We start from the raw sequence: 20,001 nt of genomic DNA, 5'->3' as shown, positions 1-20,001 counted from the left end.
GAAACGAACATGCGGGACATCGAGACGACAGAAAAAAAACGAACAAAAGGGACATCAAGACGGCAGAAAAAACAAACGAAAGGGACATAAAGAAGACAGAAAAAAAACGAACAAAAGGGACATCAAGACGACAGAAAAAAGCGAACAAAAGGGACATCAAGACGACAGAATAAAACAGAACAAACGGGACATCAAGACGACAGAAAAAAACGAACAAAAGTAACATCAAGACGTCAGAAAAAAAAAACGAACAAGCGGGACCTCAGGACGACAGAAAAAAAAGCGACATCAAGACGGCAGAAAAAAAGCGAACAAACATGACAACAAGACGACAGAAAAAAAACGAACAAAAGAACAAAAGGAACAAAAGGGACATCAAGACGACAGGATAAAAGGAACAGGCGGGACATCAAGACGACAGAAAAAAGCGAAAAAAAGGGACATTAAGACGACAGAAAAAAAACCGAACAAAAGGGACATCAAGACGACAGAATAAAACAGAACAAAAGGGACATCAAGACGACAGAAAAAAAGCGAACAAAAGGGATATCAAGACGACAGAAGAACAAAAGGGACATCAAGACGACAGAAAAAAAGCAACAAGCGGGACATCAAGACGACAGAAAAGAATCAACAAGCGGGACATAAAGACGACAGAAAAAAACGAATAAGATTTAAAACAAGATGACATTAAAGAAAACGAACAAAAGGGACATCAAGACGACAGAAAAAAACGAACAAAAGTAACATCAAGACGGCAGAAAAAAGCGAACAAAAGAGACATCAAGACGGCAGAAAAAGCGAACAAAGGGGACATCAAGACGACGGAAAAAAGCGAACAAAAGGGACATCAAGACGCAGAAATAAAGCGAACAAAAGTAACATAAAGACGACAGAAAAAAAAAACCTGAACAAAAGTAACATCAAGACGACAGAAAAAAGCGAACAAAAGAGACATCAAGACGGCAGAAAAAAGCGAACAAAAGAGACATCAAGACGACAGAAAAAAACGAACAAGCGGGACATCAAGACAACAGAAAAAAGCAAAAAAATGAACAAGCGGGACATAAAGACGGAAGAAAAAAACGAATAAGATTTAAAACAAGATGACAGAAAAGAAAACGAACAAAAGGGACATCAGAAATGAAATAAAGCGAACAAAAGAAACATAACACGACAGAAAAAAAACCGAACAAAAGCAACATCAAGACGACAGAAAAAAACGAATAAGATTTAAAACAAGATTACAGAAAAGAAAACGAACAAAAGGGACTTCAGAAATGAAATAAAGCGAACAAAAGAGACATCAAGACGGCAGAAAAAAATCGAACAAAAGGGACATCAAGAAGGCAGAAAAAAAAACCGAACAAAAGGAACATCAAGACGGCAGAAAAAGCGAACAAAGGGGACATCAAGACGACGGAAAAAAAGCGAACAAAAGGGACATCAGGACGACACGAAAAAACGAACCAACTTGACATAAAAGTTAGAGAGAGAAACGAACACGCGGGACATCGAGACGACAGAAAAAAACGAACAAAAGAGACATCAAGACGACAAAAAAAAACCGAACAAAAGGGACATCAAGACGGCAGAAAAAACAAACGAAAGGGACATAAAGAAGACAGAAAAAAGTGACAAAAAGGGACGTCAAGACGACATAATGTCATATGCGGCAAAACGTGAATGTACGTCATGTTTGGCACCCCATACCTCTGTAAAACACTATGTAATGTCGATATTAGTTTTATATCTGAACACTGGCTTATGCCGGAACAGCTAGATTTTCTTTCTACTATCGATAAAGATTTTATATCGTTTGGTAGATCCGACTCTAGAATAGCCATAGAGCCAGAAAACAGGAGCCGCCGGGGTTTTGGAGGGGTGGCGATGATGTGGCGTAAAGGTATTAAAGTTACTCCGTTAATTCAAGACGGAAATGATAGAGTTATAGCTATTTGTGTCGACACGAAAGGTTCGTACATGTACATTATTGGCGTTCTTATGCCGTCTACCAACTTACCTATGCAAGAGTTTCTTGACACAGTCCGATGTGTAACTGATTTGTATGAAAAGTATAATGAATTGGGTTCTGTTATAGTTATGGGTGATTTTAATGCCCATTTGTCGAAAAAATACGGTGCAAAAAATCATAAAGAAGCTAATGAAAGAGGTCTTATAGAGAAGTTCATACAAGATTACTATTCAATTTCGGTCAACTCTCAAAGCTGGTCGAGTGGACCAAGTTATACTTACATATCCAGTGATGGAAATCACGTTTCTATGATTGACCATATTCTTATTACGAAATCTAAAATCGACCTGGTAGATTCGTGTCATATATGTGATGACAACTTTCTTAATGTATCTGACCATCGACCGATAAAAATGGTACTTCGCACAATTTATTGTAAACGTGATTCACCGTCGATTGATACGACTATTAATTGGAAAAAAAATCACTGGTGAACATATAGATATATATAAACAACAGCTAGATATACTTTCAGAACAGATACATGTCCCTGTTAATATATCTGAGATTGCTAGTATAATGAATATAGCTGCGAGATCGTCGTTTCCTACAAAGCGTTACAGACATTATCTGAAACCGTACTGGAACCATGGTAACGTAAAATCTCTTCACGTCAATATGAGACACACTCGATCTTTATGGGTCAATGAAGGTCGTCCACGTGGTCATGTTCACGAGACATACAAAAACAATAAAACTGCGAAGAGGTTATTCCGTAACGAACTACTTTTTGCTCGCGAACAGTATGAAAGGGAACAATTCGAAAAATTAGAAAATATAGCAGAACTTGACATCGGTACCTTTTACAAAGCCGTACGTACCAAGAGGAACGTAAATAAACGCTCTTCCTCATATGAGTTACTGGTTAATGGCCAAATCATTCGTGATCCAGATATTTTGAGAGAAACATGGTATGATCATTTCCGTAAGTTGTCAAGTCCGCTCAAAGAACCACATTTCGACGATAAATTCAAGGAGCACGTTGATGGTCTTATTGGTGGAATGTATACTGAGAGTTTCAAAAATAATGATGGTATATGTGAAGAACCTATTACACTTCTAGAAGTACAACTTGCTGTAAGAGATATGAATATCGGAAAAGCTGGAGGGCATGATGGGATAGTCATTGAGCATATTAAATATGCCAGTTGTAACTTACTAAACACAATTGTTGTATGTTTCAATGATATAATAGAAAGGGAATTATACCCTGATCACTTTAAATTCGGTATAGTAATTACTTTGTTTAAAGGTGGTAAGCGTGACAGATCGCTGATGGATAGTTACAGAGAAATTACTCTAACAGCGACACTGCAGAAGTTACTGGAGAGAGTGTTATTCTCTAGAATATTAAAACAATGTGAAGTTATACATTTTTCAAATAAGCTTCAGCAAGGTTTTAGGGAGCACTGTGGAAGTATTACGGCGGCGTTCACGGTAAAGGATACCATTTTATACTATTTAGAAAGGAAATCAAAAGTGTTTGCTGCCTTTCTTGATAATCAAAAAGCCTTTAATAGTGTGTGGATAAACGGTCTCATGTATAAATTATATCAGCTGGGTTTTAATGGTAAGTTCTGGAGACTTTTGTTTGACTCGTTTATGAACGTGACGTCATCGGTGCTTTTTGATGGCAAACTTAGCAATGCGTACCCAATACACCAAGGGGTAGGTCAAGGTCGGGTGTTATCCGCCTGGTGCTTTCTTGTAATGATAAATGATCTTGCTGTGAAATTAGATAACCAACGCTATGGGCTAAAGGTTAAACATGTACATATTCCTTGTGTATTATTAGCAGATGATACGTTACTTCTCGCAGCGACGCTTTCTTTATTGCAGAAAGAGCTGGACATTGTTTATTCATATTCTGCAATGTGGCGTTTAAAATATAACTCTGTTAAAAGTTCGTTTATGATTTTTAATTTGTCACGTCGATTTAAATCGGAACATCACAGTAAGATATCCTGTTATTGAGGAGGGGAGGCTATTCCTCAAACTACTCAGAAATCTTATGCTGGAGTATCATTTACTTGTAATTTACAATCCGACAATAGCATCTCAGAGTCTTGTGATAAAGGAAGAAAAAGTTTAAATTCCCTTATTGGTATTGGCATCCACTCAAATGGGCTCAATCCCGTGACAAGTTTTAACATTATCAAATCAATCGTTTACCCTTGTATGCTATATGGAAGCGAACTTTGGAACAATTATGCTAATAAATCTGTTATAGGATTAGAGGTAATGCATAGGTATGCCTGTAGACGGTGCATCGGACTATCTAAAACGTCATCAACTTATGTAACAACGCAATGTCTAGGCGCTTTTAATGTATGGAGTGAGGTTGAAATTAAAAAACTGTTATTTTGGAATAAGCTATGTTTGGGAAATAAACGCTTTATTTGGAAGTCATTATTCGTTATTCGATTATGTCAATTCATGTTTGGGGAGCTATCTGATGTACAAATAGGATTTTTTCCAGATGTGTGTAGCATCATGGAAAAGTTTAATATAGAATCTTTTATTATGGACTTTCTAACCAACGAGTTTTTGCCGCCAAAAATATGTTGGAGGCATTTTATGAAAAGGTGCGTTAGTGACTTCTATTATATACTATGGAGAGAAAAGCTGTCTACAAAAACTGAACTGTCCAGATATGCTGCCATTCATTGTTATCAAGGAATTAATCCTATACTGGAGCTAAGTAGAAAACAAAAGTCGCATAAATATATGTGGAACCTAGTAGAGTTAATGAAGTACTCATTTATGTTTGAACAAGACATTGTACTTTGTAAATTATGTGGAAAGTCTAGTTCTGACATTGTGTTTCACTTTTTGATAGAGTGTGCAAAATTGTTTCAAAGTCGTGATGTGTTGATGGACGGTGTGGTGAATGCAATAGAGGTGCAATTTTATATCCTGCTTTTAAATCTAAACGATGAAAATCAGTGTAACTTTCTATTAGGAACCCGAACGAATGTACAATTAGATGAATCGGAATGGGAGCTTTTGATGGTAAATATGGCAGTTAATTTGAAAGGAATGGTTAACGAGATGGATGCACTGATGTAATTCTCTTTTCCCTGCCCGTGAGAAATATCTTTATGTAATTTAAAATGTAAAAATATTTATTTTGTATAGATTGACTATAATATCTTGCAAAGAGGAAATAAAGAATGTCTGTCTGTCTGTCTGTCTGTCAAGTTGGTTCTTTTTTCCTGCCGTCTTGATGTCACGCTTGTTCGTTTTTTTCTGTCGTCTTGATGTTACTTTTGTTCGGTATTTTTTCTGTCGTCTTGATGTCCCTTTTTTTCTCTTTCTACTGTTATCTAGGTGTCCGTTTTGTTCGTTTTTTTTTTGCTATCGTTTTAATGTCCCTTTTGTTCGTTTTTTTCTGTTTTTTTTTATGTTCTTTTTTTCTCTTTATTCTGTTATCTTGATGTCACGCTTGTTCGGTATTTTTTCTGTCGTCTTGATGTACGTTTTTTTTTCTATCGTTTTAATGTCTCTTTTGTTCGTTTTTTTATGTTGTTTTGATGTTCTTTTTTTCTCTTTATTCTGTTATCTTGATGTCATGTTTGTTCGTTTTATTTTCTGTCGTCTTGATGTCCCTTTTGTTCATTTTATTTTCTGTCATCTTGATGTCCCTTGTTCGTTTTTTTCTGTCGTCTTGATGTCCCTTTTGTTCTGTTTTATTCTGTCGTCTTGATGTCCCTTTTGTTCGCTTTTTTCTGTCTTCTTGATGTCCATTTCGTTTGTTTTTTCTGCCGCTTGTTCTCTTTTTTCTGTTGTCTTGATGTTACTTTTGTTCGTTTTTTTTCTGTCGTCTTGATGTCATGTTTGTTCGTTTTTCTTCTGTCGTCTTGATGTCCCGCTTGTTCATTTTTTTTCTGTCGTCTTGATGTCCCGCTAGTTCGTTTTTTTCTGTCGTCTTGATATCCCTTTTGTTCGCTGTTTTTTCTGTCGTCTTGATGTCCCGCTTGTTGATTTTTTTTTGTCATCTTGATGTCCCGCCGTCTTGATGTCCCTTTTGTTCTGTTTTATTCTGTCGTCTTGGTGTCCCTTTTGTTCGCTTTTTTCTGTCGTCTTGATTTCCCGCTTGTTCTATTTTTTCTGTCGTCTTGATGTCCCGCTTGTTCATTTTTTTTCTGTCGTCTTGATGTCCCTTTTGTTCGTTTTATTCTGTCGTCTTGATGTCCCATTTGTTCATTTTTTTTTTCTGTCGTCTTTTTGTCCCGCTTGTTCATTTTTTTTCTGTCGTCTTGATGTCCCGCTTGTTCGTTTTTTTCTGTCGTCTTGATGTTACATTTGTTCGTTTTTTTTTCTGTCGTCTTGATGTCCCGCTTGTTCATTTTTTTCTGTCGTCTTGATGTCCCTTTTGTTCGCTTTTTTCTGTCTTCTTGATGTCCATTTCGTTTGTTTTTTCTGCCGTCTTGATGTCCCATTTCTTCGGTTTTTTTCTGTCCTCTTGATGTCCCTTTTGTTCGTTTTATTTTCTGTCGTCTTGATGTCCCTTTTGTTCGTTTTTTTCTGTCGTCTTGTTTTGACGTCTTTTTTCGCTTTTATTCTGTCGTCTTGATGTCCCCCTTGTCGTCTTGATGTCCCCCTTGTTCGTTTTTTTCTGTCGTCTTGATGTCCCTTTTGTTCGCTTTTTTTCTGTCGTCTTGATGTCCCGCTTGTTCGTTTTTTTCTGTCGTCTTTATGTCCCGCTTGTTCATTTTTTTTCTGTCGTCTTGATGTCCCGCTTGTTCATTTTTTTTCTGTCGTCTTGATGTCCCGCTTGTTCGTTTTTTTCTGTCGTCTTGATGTCCCTTTTGTTCGTTTTTTTTCTGTCGTCTTGATGTCCCTTTTGTTCGCTTTTTTCTGTCGTCTTGATGTCCCTTTTGTTTGCTTTTTTCTGTCGTCTTGATGTCCCCCTTGTTCGTTTTTTTCTGTCGTCTTGATGTCCCGCTTGTTCGTTTTTTTCTGTCGTCTTTTTTTTCCCGCTTGTTCATTTTTTTTCTCTTGTCTTGATGTCCCGGTTGTTCGTTTTTTTCTGTCGTCTTGATTTCGTTTTTGTTCGTTTTTTTCTGTCGTCTTGATGTCATGTTTGTTCGTTTTTCTTCTGTCGTCTTGATGTCCCGCTTGTTCATTTTTTTTGTCGTCTTGATGTCCATTTTGTTCGTTTCTTTTCTGTCGTCTTTATGTACCGCTTGTTCGTTTTTTTCTGTCGTCTTGTTTTGAAGCTTGTTCGTATTATTCTGTCGTCTTGATGTCTCCCTTGTTCGTTTTTTTCTGTCGTCTTGTTGTCCATTTTGTTCGTTTTTTTTCTGTGTTCTTGACGTCCCTTTTGTTCGCTTTTTTTGTCGTCTTGATGTCCCTTTTGTTCGTTTTTTTTTTTGATGTCCCTTTTGCTTTTGTTTTTTTTTTATTCAAGTTGTTTTTTTTCTGTCGTGTTGATGTCCCTCTTGTTCAATTATTTTGTCGTCTTGATGTCCCGCTAGTTCGTTTTTTTCTGCCGTCATGATATCCCTTTTGTTCCTTTTTTTTCTGTCGTCTTGATGTCCCTTTTGTTCGGTTTTTTTCTGTCGTCTTGATGTCCCGCTTGTTCGTTTTTTTCTGTCATCCTGATATACCTTTAATTCGTGTTTTTTCTGTCGTCTTGATGTCCCGCTGGTTGATTTTTTTTTGTCGTCTTGATGTCCCGGTAATTCGTTTTTTTCTGCCGTCTTGATATCCCTTTTGTTCGCATTTTTTTCTGTCGTCTTTATGTTACTTTTGTTCGCTTTATTTCTGCGTCTTGATGTCCCGTTTGTTCGTTTTCTTTAATGTCATCTTGATGTCCCTTTTGTTCGGTTTTTTTCTGTCATCTTGATATTACATTTGTTCGGTTTTTTTCTTCCGTCTTTATGTCCCGCTTGTTCATGTTTTTGCTTTTTTTTGTCGTCTTGATGTCCCGCTTGTTGATTTTTATGCTTTTTTTTGTCGTCTTGATGTTCCGCTTTTTCATTTTTTTTTCTGTCGTCTTGAAGTCCCGCTTGTTCGGTGTTTTTTTGTCGTCTTGATGTCTCCTTTGTTTGTTTTTTTTTCTGTCGGCTCGATGTCCCGCTTGTTCGTTTCTCTCTCTCATTTTTATGTCATGTTGGTTCGTTTTTTCGTGTCGTCTTGATGTCCCGCTTGTTCGTTTGTTTCTGTCGTCTTGTTGTCCATTTTATTCGCTTTTTCTCTGTCGTCTTGATGTTACTTTTGTTCTGGTTTTTTTTTCTGCCTTCTTGATGTCCCTTTTGTTTGCTTTCCTTTTTGTCATCTTGCCTTGATGTCCCGCTTGTTCGTTTTTTTCTGTCGTCTTGATGTTACATTTGTTCGGTTTTTTTCTGTCGTCTTTATGTCCCGCTTGTTCATTTTTTTTCTGTCGTCTTGATGTCCCTTTTGTTCGGTTTTATTCTGTCGTCTTGATATCCCTTTTGTTCGCTTTTTTTCTGTCGTCTTGATGTCTCTTTTGTTCGTTTTCTTTTCTGTCATCTTGTTTTGAAGCTTGTTCGTTTTATTCTGCCGTCTTGATGTCCCCGTTGTTCATTTTTTATGTGTCGTCTTGATGTCCCGCTTGTTCATTTTTTTTCTGTCGTCTTGATGTCCCGCTTGTTCATTTTTTTCTGTCGTACTCCTCAGATTCCGTATTTCGTCCTTCAGTTCCTTCATTTCACACCTGTTTTGATACGCAATGCATTCCACTTGATCCATGATATCATTTCGCATTCCTACTAACAATACGAATAGGTTCTCTATATTGTCCTTGCTCAATGGAGCGTCAACACCAGTAGAGTTACTCTCACCTGTCCCACTCGGTGGGACTGTATACATTGAAACTCGAGCTGGGGAGTCACAAACTGACTGCACACGATCTTTATAACTCAATACAGCTTTTATATCACCACTTTCGACACTTCCACTAATATAATGAAATAACACGTACACATCCTCCAAAAGTTTTTCGACTGCAGACGAATTTCCAGAGTTAGTTCTTTTTACGAGAGTCCCTTGTGGGGTATCTGGTTTTGTCTTAACTGCAATATCATATAACGACGCTCGGGTATATATCAACTTGTCAACACTGTTATCATATATTGACCTCAGCTTTTGCTTAAATGCAAACTTGTCCAAAGTACCAACTAGTTCACAGAGATGTTGATAGACATCCCGATCGATTTGTCATATCGATATTGTCATCACCGTTACCGACATCGTCACAATCTCTATGTACCATCTCCTCACCTCTGACCCCCATTGCATATTCTTTACCTCGATATAGGTATCTTGTAAACAACGTTTAACCACTACCAAAGTCGACTAGAGTCACATAGTAACTTCTGATAATGGTTATATAATCAATCGAGTGTGTAAATACTTCAAACTCACCAGTTTACCACATAAAAACAGCGAAAGTATGCAGAGCTCTGACCGTACCGTACTACTCGTCGGCCATTGTGATATTGTGCCGAACAAGTTTGGCATCAAGACGACAGAAATAAAACGAACAAAAGGGACATCAAAACGACAGAGAATAAACGAAAAAGCGGGACATCAAGACGACAGCGAAAAGCGAACAAAAGGGACATCAAGACGACAGAAAAAAAGCGAAGAAAAGGGACATCAAGATGACAGAAAAAGCGAACAAAAGAGACATCAAGACGACAGAAAAAAAATCGAAGAAAAGGGACATCAAGACGACAGAAAAAACGAACAAAAGGGACATAAAGACGACAGAAAAACACGAACAAAAGGGACATCAAGATGACAGAAAGAAAACGAAAAGGAACATCAAGACGACAGAGAATGGCGAACAAATGGGACATCAAGACGACAGAATAAAACCGAACAAAAGGGACGTCAAGACGACAGAAAAAAACGAACAAAAGGGACGTCAAGACGACAGAAAAAAAACGAACAAAAGGGACATCAAGACGACAGAAAAAAGCGAACACTGGGGACATTAAGACGACAGAAAAAAAATGAACAAGCGGAACATCAAGACGACAGAAAAAGGCGAACAAAAGGGACATCAAGACGACAGAGAAAAACCAAGAAGCGGGAAATCAAATCGATAGAAAAAAAAAAACAAAAAAAGGGACGTCAAGACGACATAAAAAAAAAACGAAGAAAAGGGAAATTAGCGATCAAAAGAACGGGAAAACGGACTTCAAAAGAATAGAAAAATCAGACACAGGGAAACGGTATTGACTTCAAAACTACAGAAACATCAGACACAGGGAAACGGTATTGACTTCAAAAGGACAGAACCATCTGACACAGGAAAACGGACTTCAAAAGAACAGAAACATCAGACACAGGAAAACTGACTTCAAAAGAACAGAAACATCAGACACAGGAAAACGGATTTCAAAAGAACAGAAAAATCAGACACAGGGAAACGGATTTCAAAAGAACAGAAACATCAGACACAGGAAAACGGATTTCAAAAGAACAAAACCATCAGACACAGGAAAACTGACTTCAAAAGAACAGAAACAACAGACACAGGGAAACGGATTTCAAAAGAACAGAAACATCAGACACAGGAAAACGGATTTCAAAAAATATTGATCAAAGAACAGTTATTAGAACCAGCTTGGGCGTCAAAACATAGCCTACTGTAAAGCATCGATCTATCTGGGCAATATCCTCACACTGTTATAGAAAATGGCATTGATCTTCTTACAAATAAAAACAGACATATTGCTTATGTGACGTCGCATTACATATGATCTGAAACAATCTATTGTATACAATAAGATTCGATACACTAACATAAATAACGCATTTCGTTTCTTTACACTTAAATGATGAATATCATTTTGATATGATTAATGATGTCTTTCGTTTGTGAATAACACGTTTCTTCGGAAGGTTTTTAACAACCAATAAATATAAGAATTCCATTTTAAAAGGCAAAAACCAGTTTCTACTCGCTTGCCTAACGTAAATGAAATGTTAGTTTCGACTCTCGGGTCTTGAAAAATATCGAATATCGATTAAATCGGATAGTGGATATTGATATTTTCACGAGCGCCAAGCAGAAAGAAAAAAATCAAATTGGTATATTCTTTGATTCGATTGAATATTGATTCGATCCGTGTCCTTTCATAGCATGTTATGATATTACAATGAAGTTATTTGACAAGAAACGCTAACCGTTAAACATATGAAGTTGTACTTGTGTTGATACACAGTCAACTACGCACTGAAGTTGTACTTGTGTTGATAAACAGTCAACTACGCTCTGAAGTTGTACTTGTGTTGATACACAGTCAATTACTCACTGAAGTTGTACTTGTGTTGATACACAGTCAACTACTCACTGAAGTTGTACTTGTGTTGATAAACAGTGAACTACGCACTGAAGTTGTACTTGTGTTGATAAACAGTCAACTACGCACTGAAGTTGTACTTGTGTTGATAAACAGTCAACTACGCACTGAAGTTGTACTTGTGTTGATAAACAGTCAACTACGCACTGAAGTTGTACTTGTGTTGATAAACAGTCAACTACGCTCTGAAGTTGTACTTGTGTTGATAAACAGTCAACTACGCACTGAAGTTGTACTTGTGTTGATACACAGTCAACTACGCACTGAAGTTATACTTGTGTTGATAAACAGTCAACTACGCATTGTACTTGTTCTCGTGTTGATAAACAGTCAACTACGCACTGAAGTTATACTTGTGTTGATAAACAGTCAACTACGCACTGAAGTTGTACTTGTGTTGATACACAGTCAACTACGCAATGAAGTTGTACTTGTGTTGATAAACAGTCAACTACGCTCTGAAGTTGTACTTGTGTTGATAAACAGTCAACTACGCACTGAAGTTGTACTTGTGTTGATAAACAGTCAACTGTGTTGATAAACAGTCAACTACGCACTGAAGTTGTACTTGTGTTTATACACAGTCAACTACGCACTGAAGTTGTACTTGAGTTGATAAACAGTCAACTACGCACTGAAGTTGTACTTGTGTTGATAAACAGTCAACTACGCACTGAAGTTGTACTTGTGTTGATAAACAGTCAACTACGCACTGAAGTTGTACTTGTGTTGATAAACAGTCAACTACGCACTGAAGTTGTACTTGTGTTGATAAACAGTCAACTACGCACTGAAGTTATACTTGTGTTGATAAACAGTCAACTACGCACTGAAGTTGTACTTGTGTTGATAAACAGTCAACTACGCACTGAAGTTGTACTTGTGTTGATAAACAGTCAACTACGCACTGAAGTTATGATAAACACTGAACTACGCACTTGTACTTGTGTTGATAAACAGTCAACTACGCACTGAAGTTGTACTTGTGTTGATAAACAGTCAACTACGCACTGAAGTTGTACTTGTGTTGATAAACAGTCAATTACGCACTGAAGTTATACTTGTGTTGATAAACAGTCAACTACGCATTGTACATGTTCTCGTGTTGATAAACAGTGAACTACGCACTGAAGTTGTACTTGTGTTGATAAACAGTCAACTACGTTCTGAAGTTGTACTTGTGTTGATACACAGTCAACTACGCACTGAAGTTGTACTTGTGTTGATAAACAGTCAACTACGCACTGAAGTTGTACTTGTGTTGATAAACAGTCAACTACGCACTGAAGTTGTACTTGTGTTGATAAACAGTCAACTACGCACTGAAGTTGTACTTGTGTTGATAAACAGTCAACTACGCACTGAAGTTGTACTTGTGTTGATAAACAGTCAACTACGCACTGAAGTTGTACTTGTGTTGATAAACAGTCAACTACGCACTGAAGTTGTACTTGTGTTGATAAACAGTCAACTACGCACTGAAGTTGTACTTGTGTTGATAAACAGTCAACTACGCACTGAAGTTGTACTTGTGTTGATAAACAGTCAACTACGCACTGAAGTTGTACTTGTGTTGATAAACAGTCAACTACGCTCTGAAGTTGTACTTGTGTTGATACACAGTCAACTATGCACTGAAGATATACTTGTGTTGATAAACGGTTAACTACGCACTAAAGTTGTACTAATGTTGATAAACAGTTAACTACGCACTGAAGTTGTAGTTGTGTTGATACACAGTCAACTACGCAATGAAGTTGTACTTGTGTTGATAAACAGTCAACTACGCTCTGAAGTTGTACTTGTGTTGATAAACAGTCAACTACGCACTGAAGTTGTACTTGTGTTGATAAACAGTCAACTACGCACTGAAGTTGTACTTGTGTTGATAAACAGTCAACTACGCACAAGTTGTACTTGTGTTGATACAAACAGTCAACTACGCACTGAAGTTGTACTTGTGTTGATAAACAGTTGTGAAGTTGTTTGTGTTGATAAACAGTCAACTACGCACTGAAGTTGTACTTGTGTTGATAAACAGTCAAGTTGTACTTGTGTTGATAAACAGTCAACTACGCACTGAAGTTGTACTTGTGTTGATAAACAGTCAACTACGCTCTGAACTTGTACTTGTGTTGATAAACAGTCAACTACGCTCTGAAGTTGTACTTGTGTTGATAAACAGTGAACTACGCACTGAAGTTGTACTTGTGTTGATAAACAGTCAACCACGTTCTGAAGTTGTACTTGTGTTGATAAACAGTCAACTACGCACTGAAGTTGTACTTGTGTTGATAAACAGTCAACTACGCTCTGAACTTGTACTTGTGTTGATAAACAGTCAACTACGCTCTGAACTTGTACTTGTGTTGATAAACAGTCAACTACGCTCTGAAGTTGTACTTGTGTTGATAAACAGTGAACTACGCACTGAAGTTGTACTTGTGTTGATAAACAGTCAACTACGCTGAAGTTATACTTGTGTTGATAAACAGTCAACTACGCACTGAAGTTGTACTTGTGTTGATAAACAGTCAACTACGCACTGAAGTTGTACTAGTGTTGATACACAGTCAACTACGCACTGAAGTTGTACTTGTGTTGATAAACAGTCAACTACGCACTGAAGTTATACTTGTGTTGATAAACAGTCAACTACGCACTGAAGTTATACTTGTGTTGATAAACAGTCAACTACGCACTGAAGTTGTACTTTCAATTACTCTAGTTGTGTTGATAAACAGTACAACTATAAGTTGTACTGTTTATAACACAGTAACTAACTTCTGAAGTTGTACTTGTGTTGATAACACAGTCAACTACGCACTGAATAACTTCTAATTTTGTTGATAAATGTTCTAATTCACATACGACGTTATGCTAAACATACTGTTGATATATTTTGTTGACAAAGTCATGTATTAGATATAAGTGTTAGATATACATGTGCACAAGCAAAAAGATGTCTTATTTCAACTCGTTGCAGATGTCGAACACCGGCACACTTCTGTTTTTAAAGTTAATGCAGTTATATAATTGTGTTGATAAACAGTTTCTTTAATTCTAAATCAATAGGTCATCCTGTGGTAAAGTTGATAAACTTCTACATTGTCCTCTTATCACTAACCAAAGATTCCTTTTTACTTCTCTCTAGGACCTGAGCGATCGTATTCCTCTAAACAAATTTCTGAATTGATGCTATGAGCTAGGTACAGTTACTTTGCTGCCTTCCATGCCTTCCTTCGGACTGATACTTATCCCAGCCATTGAGTGATATCAATACCACTAAAATCCATCACTATTCATAGAGGGATAGTATTACCACTAAAATTCATCACTATTCATTTGTCATGGGACTGAAGTGTATATTTGTTTGTAATAACAAGAAAAAGGCTTTCTTAGGCTATGTCTGCTGCCAGATTCTTTTGTCAGTAAAATCCTAACAATAGAATAGTCTAAAATACGAAAATTAACAATATACCCATGAACAATATTGATTGGTTAAATTTAAGCTAGATACAGAAAAATCATACGAAGACATTCGTGAGCATATGAAAACAAACCAACTGTTGAATAAATTTGCTGCGATAGATGAATAATCACAGTAACAAACAACAGCAAAATTAATCAGCAACACGCTGTCTACAGTCTTGTAGACAAGTAATCAGAGTAGCAAAATGTATCACGAAACGCATTGTAAATACAAAACAACAGGTAAACAACGACAAGGAATAACAACAATACGACAGAATTACAACACAGGTTTACAGTGGTGTAATATTGTTGGAAATCGGTTCGTTCGTGTGTGGTGTCACATACCCGTTTTTTTTTTTTTTTTTGGGGGGGGGGGGGGGGGGGGTTACAAGTGAGTGTTGTAATCAAGACACCAAAACAAAGAGTAAACAATTTTGAATGAATAAAAACTAACATATATAGATTGATAGATTATGGACCGTTTAGCAAAGTAGAAGATTGTTTATATTTGCATCATATGCTTTCAAAAGCACACATTACCGGTCTGTATTATGTATCGAAATGAAAAGTAAATGATTTGTTATTTTCAAACTTGATAAAAGAGGTTTTATATTTGTAAAGAATGTCGTTTTATTTGTTTGAAGACGTCAAAACAACATTATTATTTTGGATGATATTTTCTCAAGTTCACTAACGATCATGTGTTGTTTTTTATGTCTAGTGGTTCCGTTGTTTACCTTGTTCTCCTTTAGGAACGTGACATTATATACGCGGATCGATCAGGATTTAACGACGGGTTTCGTCCATGTCGTTTCAAGATGAAAATAAAAACTTTGCTTTTATATAATAATATTTATAATTATTTGATGTTAAGTTTTTTTTTATGTTTTAGTAAAATTACTACCTATATCAAACAAACCCTTAGACCTGGTACATCATGAACCACTCTCATTTTACCGGTCTTTGTTTTATGAGCGAATAATGGAACGGACGAAAGTCCCTAAGGTCCTAACGTACAAAGAGAAAAAACTACCAAACATCCAAAAATTGTCTGATAAATTTTAACCCCTCCCTTCTTAATCACTTTTTTGTTAGCGTTTACTTAGTCTTCTCTCAATGTTCTTCACTCTGTCACTTAGTACCATGGACATGGATGAAAATTATTGTCAAAAACAAAGGTATCAAGACAGACTGAAAAAAAAAATCAAAAAGTAATATCAGTTTTGGAATTCTAATAAGAAAATCTAATGCATTCTTTGAAATTTGACTTTGTCTAGTCATAATTTATAAGCAGTGTCTTTTCTCGAGCGCGGGGAATCTTTCGTCATCCCATTTTTTTCAGTGCTATTAGGTCAGCTGTTCAGATACCTTTCACAGAGAGAAAACATTGGTTTATAATGTCATAACATATCTACGTGAAAATGTCTCCAAGAAAAGGCTGAATGACATACAGCTTATTCACGACAATGCTTCAAGCCTATGGGCTGTAAGACCCCGGAATAATCTTGAACTGAACTGAACTAAACTAAACATCACACAAAGGTACAGGCGTTTTCCAAGTAAGAAATGTAGACTGGTCATCCATTCTAATCACTAGACCTAAATTCCTGTAATAATGTGCGTCTAGAGATATACTAGACGCTAAAATACTAAACTGTCTCTCCAATATATCAAAGGTTTACCAGCGTTTCCGTCACGCACAGGACGATTCTGATCGTATTTCTGTACTGGCAGGGGAGATTGTAATAGAATATATATATAAATCCTTCATTGGATTTATAACACTAACCACATGATTTATTTGACGTAAAACAACCCTGAGTTACATGCCGAGTCAAAATATAGAAATATTTTTCTACAACACAGGTAGAATCGTATCTTTGTCAGTAAGTGTAATTCTGAAACCTAAGCTTCGAAAAGAGTAAGTAACTGTTTTTCTGTCAGAAAAATGGAAAAATACCTTCGATGGAATCCCTTAATTATATTTAAAGACTAGATTTCAAAATCAAAGTATCGACTTTAGACTAGATTATAACAGGAAGTGAGATAATGCTCTATCTGTATGTAGAGTTAACGACACTGCTGATCGTTCTATTTACTGTACAATAATATAAACAATAGTTTGCATGTGTAACGTTTATTAAGCCCCTCAATATAAGTACAGATTACAAGTGTCTGACTGGGAAACGCCCACTTATTCTGGTGATAACGAAATAGATTCAGTCATCACCACCTCTCACAACACAAGATGGACGACGTGACTTTGTTCTCATTTCTCGAATTTTCCTGTCCTGGTCAGTTTCCGGAAACAGCTCGTGCATCTTTGCTTTCTCCTTTTCTTTAAAATCAATCCATTTGCCGTCAAATTTTGAGAGGATCATTTGCCGTTGTACTCTGCTCATCAAATTCTTCATAGCCTCCCAGGCGACCTTATTTTTGGTAGTACCCGCATTTTCAAATTCTTGTATCCGACGAGTTTTTTCGTCGGCACATGCTTTCTGCACCCATTTGACGGCGATTTTTCTAACAAGTTCCTCCTGTACCTTGAACTTCAATTCTCTCACTTTATCTTTGTAGCGTTCTTCGATTTCTTCTTCCTCGTCGAGGACTTGTTGATAAATTCGCTTCATATCTGCCAGAACCTTCTCAAAGTTTTTCATAGCTTTTGCTCTTTGCTGGTCTTTGAATAAATTGTTCTGTTCCATTACTCGCTCTTTCTGTTCATCCTCCGACATCTTCTTCGTTATGTCCCTATCCTTATTTAAGACAACTCTTATAAGAGACTCGTCTAGCATTTCCATCATGGCTTCACGGTAATCATCATCCAGACTCCTTTCATCCTCAATAAGCTTTCCGAACGCTTCCTCTAAATCCCTGTTGATGTAACTCCTTTTCTGGTTTGTTTCGGCCATTGCGTCGACTAAATCTTCCACACTAGGAGATTTATCAACGTTGCTTAGCATTGCTCGTAGCAATTTAATCTGGTTATAACGTTCTTCCTCTGTTTCCATGGCAACCAAACCAGCGTGTGTATAATGTAGTAACTGAAGTTGCATATCATCCTTGACCTTAGCTTGCTGATTTTTCATGGACGCTTCTTTTGTTTTCATCTTTTTCTCACTGAAGCGTAACGTATCATTGAATTCTTCGTTCAAGGGACTAAGTGTTTGACTGGCTATCGTTTTCTCAGATTCTTCTAATGTAACCTTTCTTGCTTTCTCTTTGTTAACCTCTGCGTTAATATGATGAATTGTAAGTCGCCGAGTCGCTCTTCCTAAGGGAACCGCACCCTCCACATCCCAATGTTTTCCGGCGTACGATTTCCCATCTTGTGACCAATGTTTTCGATCTTGAAGTTTATAGAATCCGGGCTGTTTCTTTATACCACTGTGGGTGTTTTGGAGAGCTTTCGCTTGTTTTATTCCCTGTCCGAAATCTTTGTTCAAGTACCGTTTGATCTGGAACTCCTCGATGCTCTCTGACTCAGAATCAGTATCCGACATTTTCCTACATGCAGATGTGACGCGGTAAGCGAAACTATCTTCGCGCGTGTCTACAGCCAACGCGTCGTCAAGTAGCCCTAAACATGACGTCACAAAAGACAATGACGTACTAGGAATTGTGACGTTCCATAGTTTGTGACGCGAGGTGATAACTCCAAAATTTACACACTTTTCAGTGTGTAGTTTTTCGTCAATGGTTGTTACAGTGGAACCATTATTTAATTATTTGGTCTGATTATTGTACCTTGTATTCATTGGTATTCAAACACACTTTATTGATATGTTATTCAGCTAAAACCAAAAATTGCAAAAAAGATCGATTTGAATTTATGATAAATAATAATTACTTTGGGTACACGTTCTCCCACCACGTACTTCCCTATGCTATATAGAGGTACACTAATGTAGGTCTCCAGATTCAGCGAGTACCCCTGAAATGGCCTTTCTGTATCCATTTATTTAAAATTCATATTTTTTTTATTTCATCATTATTTCATTCTATGTCATATCTCTTGGTAGAATTAAATATAATAATATTTCTTGTGTTTCAAGAATTCGTTAGGCAAGATTTATGTATATAGCGAAAAGTGGCAATTATCTGAAGTAAAGTGTAAACAACATGATTTTTTTCGATTAAATTCATCGCATTACGTGGAAAACTTGTTTATTTCTCGAATTAATCAAAACGATATAATTACATAACACGTGGTTGTAAAGTTACTAGGACAACCCTGGATGGCGAAAGCGAGTCTATGGCAAAATATGAACAAATGAAAGATTTACACAAAGGGTAAAAAAATACACAAAATTAACAAGCATACCAATGAGCATCACATGTTTTTTATAGTCTAACACAATGATCTAGAGACCAGTGTGACGACAGTAATACTTCCCCGTAATCTCTATCAACCTGCATCTCTCGAAACCCTGCATTGTTTATCTGTCTCCACTTCAAAAAGTCTTCTTTAAAAACACGACATAGCATTGTTACCATCACGACACAGAGAGTATATATATATATATATGATAATCAGAAACACGATGTGCATTTAAATGTAAAGCATGAGCGCTTTCATGTATTAATCTTCAGACGCTTTACATCATGTACTGTCAGGCTTACATGGTTGCCTACATGGTTACAATCTATGACGTCATCAACGACTTGATTATACATTGAAACGGGAGATAATTGTGCTTACAGTAGCCTGTTTAATTTTGGCTTTAAAGTCTTAATGAAATGTTTTTCTTTTTCTTTTCTTTCGATAGTACTTTGTGAAAATAATTTATAGAATAGAAATATTTTGATATTCTTTTTCCCACAGGTATCTTAATGTTCGCTTTGTTTATTTTTTCTATATTCCAGCACATTAATGTGTTGCTTGTGTACGCGCACACGAGCCTGTCGGGTGTTGCTCGTTTCTCCAATATAATAATCTCTACACCCCAGGCATGTTATGAAATAAATTAAGTTTTTAGATTCACATGTCATATTGGCATTGACAGTAAATTCCCTTTCGTTTAAACGGTATGATGGTCCTTCTTTCAGATGACTACATGTGCCGCATCGTGGGTCTTTGCATTTCGAAACATTGTATCGAGTTTCTTCTTCAAAGGTCGAGTTGCATGATAATCGTTTTAAGTTTTTGGC

General features: G+C 36.8%; 1 protein-coding gene across 1 annotated transcript; it reads right to left on the bottom strand.

The window, feature by feature from the left end:
- Positions 1 to 17,069: 17,069 nt before the first annotated feature.
- On the bottom strand, positions 17,070 to 18,353 carry LOC132555526 (uncharacterized). The gene has a single exon (XM_060219874.1). The coding sequence runs from the start codon at positions 18,351 to 18,353 to the stop codon at positions 17,070 to 17,072; it is 1,284 nt and encodes a 427-aa protein (XP_060075857.1).
- Between the last annotated feature and the right edge of the window lie 1,648 nt (positions 18,354 to 20,001).

Source organism: Ylistrum balloti, unplaced genomic scaffold, assembly GCF_031769215.1.
Source record: "Ylistrum balloti isolate Yb309-2 unplaced genomic scaffold, AGI_CSIRO_Ybal_v1 Utg370504, whole genome shotgun sequence".
Lineage (NCBI taxonomy): Eukaryota > Metazoa > Mollusca > Bivalvia > Pectinida > Pectinidae > Ylistrum > Ylistrum balloti.
This window is presented reverse-complemented; position numbering and strand designations above follow the sequence as displayed.